The sequence below is a fragment of the Acanthisitta chloris genome, unplaced genomic scaffold (assembly GCF_000695815.1).
Source record: "Acanthisitta chloris isolate BGI_N310 unplaced genomic scaffold, ASM69581v1 scaffold1572, whole genome shotgun sequence".
Lineage (NCBI taxonomy): Eukaryota > Metazoa > Chordata > Aves > Passeriformes > Acanthisittidae > Acanthisitta > Acanthisitta chloris.
The window spans coordinates 21,594-31,909 of NW_008659675.1; the positions used below are offsets into that span (position 1 = coordinate 21,594).

At 39.4% G+C, this 10,316-nt stretch overlaps 1 protein-coding gene across 1 annotated transcript; it reads right to left on the minus strand.

Moving 5' to 3' along the window:
- Positions 1-5,734: 5,734 nt before the first annotated feature.
- LOC103797265 (OX-2 membrane glycoprotein-like) lies at positions 5,735-9,815 on the minus strand. The gene is made up of 4 exons (XM_009069465.1): positions 9,740-9,815; positions 8,605-8,931; positions 7,687-7,953; positions 5,735-5,847 (listed from the first exon to the last, which is right to left on the minus strand). The coding sequence occupies exons 1-4, from the start codon at positions 9,795-9,797 to the stop codon at positions 5,735-5,737; spliced, it is 765 nt and encodes a 254-aa protein (XP_009067713.1). The 5' UTR covers positions 9,798-9,815.
- Positions 9,816-10,316: the final 501 nt, after the last annotated feature.

The following is a 10,316-nucleotide window of genomic DNA, read 5'->3' on the forward strand; positions in this document are numbered from 1 at the left end:
TGATGCAGACCAGAGGGTACTGCCAGGCACGTTTCTGTGAACAGCAAATTAAGTTACTTAGTAGGGAACAGGACTTGTCTAGAAGCAGAGTGTGATTAAACCCAGAAAACATCTTCACTTGAGCAGCAAAATGTTTATGTCTGCTGGAAACCTGATAGGCAGGCTGACAGCAGAATTACCCCTTTGCTGACACCTTAGTAATGAGGGTTGTGGTTGGTTTTTATCTTTGTCCTCACATTAGCTCTGTTTATGTCTGTTTGGCTATAATGTCTTTACACTGTGGTTTTTTTGTTTGTTTGGGTGTTTTTTTGGTTTGGTTTTTGTCGGTGGTTTGTTTTTTTTTTTTCCCTCATGGTTTTTTTTTGGGGGGGCATAATGTTAAGAAGGGTAAAGGAATGAGGCTGTTGTAAGCAAAACAACTTTCACTTACATCACTGTGTACTTTTTGCTATTTTGAGGGAATTCAAAATAGAACAAATATAAACAAAAATAAGAACTGCCATAATTTTTAAGTCAACACTTAAAAAGAAAGCCTCCCCCAAACTGATTATACACCACAGGACACTGCTATAATGGCTCTTCCAGAATTTATCCCTGTCTTTACTATAAACAAAGCAATGGAAAAGTGTATCTTATTACTTGTTCTTGTAAAGTTTCCCAGATAACCGGAATCTCCTGCACAAGGCTTATTTCCCATCCTTTCTGGACACCTTTGGCCACCAAAATTTGGGTTTTTGGTATTATTGCTGATCAGCCAAGTTGCAATCTGTAACTTAACACACCTGCATCTATACTACTTATAGCAACTTCCAAACTTAAAAAAAATAATAATCAGGGCATCTTAAATTCCTGTACAGAGTATTAAGTGATCTCCATCTAGTAACAAAGAGTTATTTTCAATCTGTTTTATAGCACCTGTGTAACCCATGAAGTGCACTGAGGTCCAGCATCTCTTTGAAATACAGATAGTTGGCTGTATTCAGACACAAACATTGAACCATAGAATCATTAAGGTTGGAAAAAAACCTTCAAGATCATCAATGCCAACCTTTGACTGAATACTACTATGCCCACTAAGCCATAACATAAAGTGACAATGACTTTAATGCTGCTTCTGTCTGAGTTCCATACAACTTCCACTTGTAGAAAAACCTGAATGTTTTGATTTCCAAACAGGAAAAACCCATTGCTGTGTTGGCACTTTCTGCAGAACAGATTTTTTGCTCTGACCTAGTCTCATCTATGGCTTCAAATACTCTTCTTCCATGCTTGCCTAATCTGTTCAGCTTTCTCAGGTTGCATCATATCTATTCAATAACATGTTTCAATATTTTTTGTCCTGTTACAGTTTTTCTAAACACAAACATGCATTTCTAAAGCTTTGTACATTGCAAAATATCAAAAGCTACCCAAGAGAGATGAACACAGCAATGCTTAAAACCAAAAAAACCCTAACATTCTGGCCTTTATAACCATTTGTGAAATAGTCCTTCCCCACAGGTTGCCACAAGCCTTCAGAAAAGAAAGTTTGCATGGAATTTTATAGCCCTTCATGCTGATAGGTCCTTAAAACTGGCTAGAAAGTTTTTTGATTAACCAGGCTGAAATATGAGTATCCTGTGAGCTTTAAAACAAGCAACTGATGCTGTGGAAAGTGTTCAGGTAGGGACATGTAAGTGATAGGTAAGTCACAGGAATTTATTCAGGGTAATAATCTTCAGTTTGCTTCGACCCAGACACTTGGCTTGTTATCTAGACTACTTTACATTGGTGTGGTCTACAGATAAGCTCGATTAGGTGACTCAGGAAGGAAACAGTGCAAGTTTTTACCAGAAGAGTAGCACCCAGAAACCTGAAGCATGGATGATTCATTGCAACTCGTGATTCATTGCAACCTGCTCAGTGCATTTAAATTGAGTGATAGGCACAGCTAGGTTTGCCTCTCTTGCAACAGGATTGAAGATCGTTGCACAGGATGAAGATGTGAATTTTCCAAAGCCTGTGCATTAGCACTTGCCACAAAGGCTGCTCAGTTTGTTTCTAAACAAGTGACATTTTGCCAAACATCGTGAAGACACTTCACTTGGGATTTTTTCAGGGAGAACCAGAACGTATGTGTGCTCTGTAACAATATACAAGGCAAAAGCCTGAGGGACGGGACATCAACTTTCAGCCCCAGCTCTTGACCTGATTCCCAAGGATCTACCATGAAGAGGAAGGAAACTACAGAAATAAAAGCAAAGCAAAAACTAGCCATACCCTCTCAAGAGCAGAAACAACTTTGTCAGAGAAGGGTCCTCAGCCACATGGATAAAAAGCTGTCATTTTATTTTAAAAACTGGGCATCTTGACAAGACTAGAAAGGCTGTGTTTGTTATGTAGTGCAGAATGAAAAGAAGTATTGAAGCCCCACACAGACATTGGTATTCTCCAGCCATCACTATTGTATCTCTATTGTGCTGCTGAAAAAAATCAGGTCCAGAAGTATGTGCATAGGCGTTGTTCCTCATTCCAATACAATCTGAGGATAATAGAGGATAAAACCAGAAAAGGGCTTTCTGCAAGGTGTTCTTGTCTTTTGAGTCAATTAACTGCAACCAATATTTCAAAAAACATGAACACATTTCATAAATGACTGGGCAAAAAATAAGTCACCACAAAACCAGACTAGGTTCCACAGCTAAGAATGTTAAAGGGATTCCCTCATTACAGTACAGTATTCATGGAGTGATAATGCATTGTAAACATAGTGTTACAAATTAGTGTAGCTCCGCAGGTATTCTTATAATTCTAAGGATAGCCAGGAAAGTGAGAGTGGAATCATATACAAGATAAATTGTAAGTAACCCTTAGCAACAGGCAGAAATGAGCATCCTGGGGATACAAAAAAAACCCTAACAAAAAAAAAAAGAAAAGTCAAAATCTCATGGTGACAGAGTGATCTAAGTGCAACACTACTGGAGTTTTATAGCAAACTAATCAATGAGGCCTTCAGGGAAACAGATGTACGTCAGGATTATGGACTACTCATTTCTCTAGGCAGGTCACTGTATGAAGAAATAAAATCAGCTGCTCAAAATTACTCTGGATAAAGTAATGCTGCCTTTATGCAAAAAAGGATCCAGGTCAGTGATTACATTTTCAAAACTCAAGATCAATGAGTTTTGAAAGAAGCAACTGAAAAGATACATACTAAGACTGGTAAAAACAAGGCTACATTAAAAAAGAGAGACTGAATGACTTACAAGCTCACTGCAGAAGTCACATTCTACCATATGTTAATCAAAACCGATGATAAATGGGAAAGAACACAAACAATTGAAGTCACTCAAATCCTGTCTTTGCTGATAAACTTTGTTCCAACAAACTTTCACCGACTACTAAACACTGCACATCTAATTTACCCCTTCCTCCCCAGTGAACAGGGATTTATGTGAAGTCTCGACCCTATGACATACCAGCACATATGTGGGGCCAGAAACCTAGACATCTTCCCAGGCAGCAGGGCATGAGACCCCACTTCTGTTGCTGACACAAGGGGGGCTTCAAGATGAGCCATTAGCTAAAGAACGGGCTGTACTTTCAGTTAAGACGTATTAAGCTTTCCTGTCTTATGATTTCCTTACAAGGCAGAGGGAGGGGAATCCGTTCAGAGTTTCCAAAATAATGTGTAGGCTCTGTTATGGTGCATCACAGCTGTGTCTCCACAGCAGTAAATCATGTCTTACATGACCCATGAAATGGCACACTGGTGCATCACAGCCGTGTCTCCACAGCAGTAAATCGTGTCTTACATGACCCATGAAATGGCACAAGGAAGAGTGAAATGTCTTGGGGGTTCCAAGACTGATATTGAGCAGGTGGTGTAGGGCATAGAAAACCTACTGTTACAGCCTGCCGAGGATGGTCCTGTTATAAGCTATTGCTGTACCCACATGAGGGCATGGCCTGGGGAACCGCTAATATCTAAGGGCCAGAATCATGCTAGGAGATATGTTAACATCCTCAGCCTAGATTAAACATGAACTACCTAGTCTTGTCAAGCAATGTTTCACTGACTGCTCCCATGTCAGGTACCAGTGCAGTCACAGCATCCCAGAGTGATTCTCTGCCAGGGGAGGTTTAGGTTGGATATTAGGAAGAGATGTTTTAACAGAGAGAGAGAGTAGTCAGGCATTGGAATGGGCTGCCCAGGGAGGTGTTGGATTCACCATCCCTGGAGGTTTTCAAGACAAGACTGGATGTGGCACTTAGTGCCATGGTCTAGTAACCATGGGTTGGACTCAATGATCTTTGAGGTCTCTTCCAACCCGGTTGATTCTATGATTCTATGATTCATCTGGCATGCAGTGAAGGGGCTTTGAAACTCTGCAAGGCAGTACCTGTGCTTTTTAGTGCTCTCTTTGCCTGATCTTTCTCTGATTCGCTCTAGTGAGTGACCCTAAAACTCTGACAAATAATCTTTGCCTTAAGGTGTCTCCTTCAAGTTTGCTTAGTACAAGCTCATTTGTGTTTGGAATGGTTGTTCTAGAATAAATATATATCTTTCTTTTGAGCACTTCACCTTTTTCTTCTGATCCTTTAAAAAGCAATATTTAAGAATCAACACCTTGCCCTTTTCAACTCCTTGCCCTTTAACTTCCAGATTGGTCTGAAAACTGAGCAGGAATTTTATCTTCTGAATTGTTTCTAGGATCAATGGAAAGCTCCCATAGCCTTTACAATTAGGAAATTATATCTGGGGTGTAAGAAGTGTTCATTTCTCTTTCTCTGCAGTAAAGACTTTTGTGTCCCTGGCAGTAGTGTATTTTCTAGATAAAACCCTCTTAATAGTAGATGCTGTAGGCCTAAGTTCACAATAGACAGGTCTGATACTCCTGGAAACATTTATTTACTTTATATCATATTATCATTATGAAGAAGTATCTAAGTATTCAGGAACTGAGTAAATGTGTGTCGGTATTTCTAAATATGTTAGTAGAATTTAAATCCAGACTCAGAATTGGATTTAGTTAAACAAGAGTGAAACTGTCAATGGCCATCAGATTTCTGTGATTCTGAAGCCTAATGGCCTCCTCCATACTCTGGGGTTTTTTTTCCTTTCATTATGTTATTAGCAATTAAGACTATAAAGTTAGGTTGATCCATGATCAACCTGCAAGAACATTACACTGACTGCAGTTTCTCCTTAATTCATCATTAGGAAGCAGGCTCATGCCAAATTAGAGCACACTTCACCATATTATGCTGTTTGTCTCAAAAATACAAAGAGGGTGCTGTGACCAGAAGAAAGCCCTTCCCTTGAGGGGACATCACTCTGCATGAGTGGATTTCTCTACAGCTTACTTTTTCTGCCAAAATTTGTCTGAACATACTACACTTTCACTTCGTGGGTCTCCATGAAAATGTGAAAAATGGGTGAATTACTTCTGCTGAGACTTCTGCCTGAAAGCCATTCATGAGCAGCATATCCTGTTCTGCCTGGATCCACTCCTCATAATTTGTAGCCTTGTACTGTCCATCAGCAGTGGGAAAACAGCTCTTAAAATTACATGCGACAGAGGCAACTTCTAATAAGCGTAAATATATTATTATAAAGTTTATTTGTCCAATACAGCAGTCTCATACCCACCACTGGTATCTCAACAAAGTCTTGTCTTTCTCTGCAGCTGACCAGATCTTATAATGAGCTCTACAAAAACCACTGGTTTCTACACATCAGTGACTTACCACTTCAACTCCTCCTGCATATTATCTTCTTCCAGAACAGCATAATCAGAATCAAAACTATGATGACAATTAAAATCCCCGCAATAATTGTCAGCCAAAGCAACGAGATTCCCTCTTCTGTGAAAACAAAGCAACAAAAAATACACCAAATTAATCTGCCTTATAGAGAAAAAAAGCAAAAAGAGCCAAGAGGATGTTTGGTTAATGCCAATGGTTCCTCTGATATTGTGAGAGACATAAGATACATGAAAGCAGCAATTACTCAAAAGACAGAGTGATCATATGTATCTTCAAAGACAAAAGTATTTGTCCACAGAAAATGCTTTGTGAAGAAAAGAAGTGCTCATGCTCATCCATAGCAAAGAAAACTTCCATTCCCATACCCAATACTGTGGTTGGCATGAGCACAACTTTATACCAGTCTGAACACCTCTGGTAGAGCTTTTTTGTCCATCCAGAAATTTTTTTATTTGTAAAATGAAAGTCATTCCTTTTACTGTTAAAAACGTCTCTATTTCAAAGGCTCCACTAATTTTCAGAAAAGAAGTCAGGCTATGTTTTGATGCTTGCAAATAGCTCTACGCAACACATGAGCATAAATTTCTTCCCTAGTTAGACATCAGTCACTTCATTTGACTGCCATTAATCAAAACGCTGATATGAAGAGTCACATCAATGTTCACTAACATTAGACAGAAAACTTTATGAATTAACATTTTTTTGGATCAGGCTAAACTATAATTTCTTTTAACAAAGTTATGTTGAACTATTAACTTGAATTTCTCTTTCTTTGAAATATAAGATTGCTAAAACAACAAGTTGTTTGTTCATTTTTCATTATCCTAGCAAGAAATAGAAACTTTGTTTCTTGCTTTCTGAGATACACATTTCCTTTTTAAAAGGCCAAAACAAAAGAATATTGCATTTGAGACAGGACAAAAATACTTAGTATGCTTTTTCAATTAATGTAATTCAGAATTAAGAACTATTTTGCTTCCGAAATTTCAGAGAAAAGATATTAAAAGACAGGTCTTTACTCCTATTCTTGCAACAATCACTTATTGAGCATGTAACTTGGGAATTAACCCACAATTACAAGCTGTTTTTCATGTCTTCCTAATTTCCAAGTGGTCTTCCCTTCGAGCCTCTGGGTTTGGAGACACATGAATTTTAAATCACCCAAGTCAATGCTCCTGTATTAACTGAGAATGGCAGTTCAGCTTTTAATGTTTCTGTTTCTCATTTATAGAACTAGGGTGAAGGACTTTCCAGAAGAACAGAATGTTGAAAGAAGAAATAAATTAACAGTACAGATTCAGATATTAGATTTATGTATTTAAGATGTCTGCATAAAACAAATGGAAGTATCTTCAAGTAATCACCTCCCTGTATACCTGAAAATACTGTTCCTCCCTGACCATTACTGCAGGGCACATGAGACTGAGGAAAAACACCAGAGAAACTAAAGCATATTACTCAGGTTAACTATAACAAAACATGTAGTAAGCTGAACTAAAACATTTGGTTCAGAGATAGTTTGTTATGAATTTCAAAACTTCCATTTCCCTATGCATTAAGTGACCCATGGAGTTTTTACTTCATCTAGACAGAAATCAGGTGACATATTTATATCTATTTTTGGGCTGTTAAAAACATTATGAAGGTCTGTGTGATAACTGAAGTTTGACTTGCTGCAAAATGTGTGGTGCCTCTAAAACCCATAGCTCCCTAGCTGATTAGTTTGGATATTATTTTCTCTTCTTGGATAGGACTCCAATATGTTATTGTCTCAAAGACAACAATGAATGCAAATAGGATTTTCTTCCTTCTTACTTGACATATACACATATACACATTTCACTTCCTCCTCTTCCCAGCAGATTCCTACCCAAACATGCTATTGTAAAACATGAAGGCCAAGAGAATTCTAACAACTTGCTTGTATTTTTCACCTACCTCTTTTCATTTTCACAGGTAATTCCATTTTTTCATTCGTGTTGCTCACTCTGCAGGTCAAGTCCTTTGCACTGATACTCTGAGTGTTGTAGATTTCCAGTTTACTGGTAACGGACACTATCCCATTGGGGTGCTTGACTGTCTTCTCTGTAGGAGTAGAATTGAACAAGTTGTTCCACGTGATGGTGGGCTCTGGGAGGCCAACAGCATTACAGATGACGATCAAATGACCTTCAGAAATGTTGTAATGGACAGATGCATTGAGACCTTCCAACACACAAATGAGACAATCCATCACCACCGTGAGCACCTGGTTATAAGCAGTAATAGCAGCCTAATCATTCTGAATCAGAGCAAAGCTTACTGGATTTGCACTGAGCCCCATGGCACAGGAATGCAAGAAGAATTCCTTGGGTCATGTCCCCTCCATGTCTCAATACTCCTTTCCTTATACTGAAGTTATATACCTCGAAGATTTCACTCAACCTGCAATCCAGGTATTGAAATAATCTGTGAAAGTAAAACCATTTCTTGCTCCTCTCTGCTAATTCCCTATCAATGGCAAGGTTTGGCACTGCAGCTCACAGCACTGGATTTGTACCTGGCAGCAAGAGGAAACTGCAACAGACAATGTTGGTTTGCCCAAACTCCATCTGGGATTGCTCAATGGTTTACAAAGATCCCATTCCTTGCTTTTTAGTTGCTACTCAAGGAATAATAAACAAGAGCCAAACCTACCACAATAGTCTTGAATATGACCCACAGAGTCTAGCTTACAGCAGTAATGCTCCGGTCCTATGTCATGTTCCACCAAGGGATGTTCCTATCACTACAGCTCCTGAATCTGCTCAAGAAAATGCTGTGGGTGAGAAAGCACCCTTTATTCCACTAGAGATGTATCCCTGCAGAGAACCTCACCAGAGACATTCAGGCAGGTACGTCCCGACAAGGAGCCCTCAGGGAAAACATTGAAGAGACATTTGTAACACCCTGAATCATCCATTCTAGTGTCCCAAAAAGTGATGCTTGTCTCGTTGAGTTTCAGACTTGTGAAATTCATTCGGTCTTGATAAGGCTTGTGAATATTTGATCCTTTCAGTTTACTGTATGTAGCTATATTATTCTCTGATTCTTCAGAGTCCTTTTGCCATGTCACTTGCAGAGCATTCTTGGGTTGTGTCAGGACACAGCCGAGAGTCACACTGTCGCCCACTCTCACATTTCTGGATTCAGCCTGTGGAACCACTTGAATGGTATGAAATAGTCAGTGAAATGGGCATATATCACATATATTCAGAAGCCTAATGCTGACTCTAAGGACTGGATTACCCACAGACACAACAAATCCTCTAACTACACATTGTTTCTATGATTTTTCTCCACCAACAAGTCCTTCTCCTGTGTCCTCCTAGAAATCAAAGAAGTTATTCTGATTTGCATTGCCTGAGGCTTTGGCTTTCTTCTAAACTATTTAAAAGGAAAAGACATCCTATTTCTGTAGCCATCCCTGCAGACTCTCTTCTTCAGCTTTACTAAATCAGCTCATGGCTTGCCATTCTCAGAAAATACTCAATTTTTGTTTCCCAAGAGCTAGAGGAAGATTGAATGCATAAGGCAAGCATACACCAAGCCATTTTAAGAGAAGTAAACAGGAAAATGGCTTAAGAAGAATTTCTGGACTGTGTAGTTTCAGAGTTCACAGCGTATTTGACATGGAGGGAAAGAAAAACAGAGGTTCTTTTTTGTTCTTTAGAGGAGGCTCTACTATCGGAAGCTGTGAACTCAGGGGAACAACCAATGTCATCGTAGATACGAGATGCTGCTTGTCCCTCCCACCTCTAAAGACTTCTCCAGGAGGTCTTGTGTCACATCTTCCAGTTCCATGTCTCTGCCTCAGTTATGAATCATAGAATCAACCGGAATGGAATCATGTGTCAAACAGCACCAGCAATTTGTGTTTCACCTAATTTTGTCTCTCATTCTGTTGAAGCCTTGGGAATCTGAAACAAGTTCCTCAACCATTTTCAAGCAGACTTCAGGCAATTTAACTTACCATTTGCCTTTCCAAGCCCAGAACATGCCAGACACAAAACCAGAACTCGGAAAGTCATTTTGGAAGAGAAAATCTGTTCCACCTGAAGAAAGACAAAGAGAGATGAGTGTCTCTGTGACAGATCATCTGGTGATATCATGCATTTGGGGTGCAAAGATTAATGATCTGTTTGTTGTGTGAGAAAAAAATGTAATTCTGGGGTCAGACAGCAAGATTAGACAGGTCTCATTGCCCTGTTTGCTGTTCCCTCCATCAGCTGATACTGCCACAAAAAACTGAATTGTAGACCTGCCTGGAACTGAAGCTGACATTATATTCAAGTGAAAATGTTATTTTGCACAAAACAAAACCAAAACCAAAACCATCAAAAAAAAAAAAAAGGCGCTAAAGCAAAAACCCTTCACTTTGCTTTCCCTTCCCAAACCGCAGCTCGGAGGGTTCCTGTGCCCACGGCTGCGCCGCTCGCTAGGCAAACCGGTCTTCCTCCACTTTCTGCGAAACTCCTTCAGCTTTAAAAAGTTTTTATCCTTCTGGAGCCACTTGTCCCCGCTGAGAGCCTGCGGCACAGAGCCGTGAG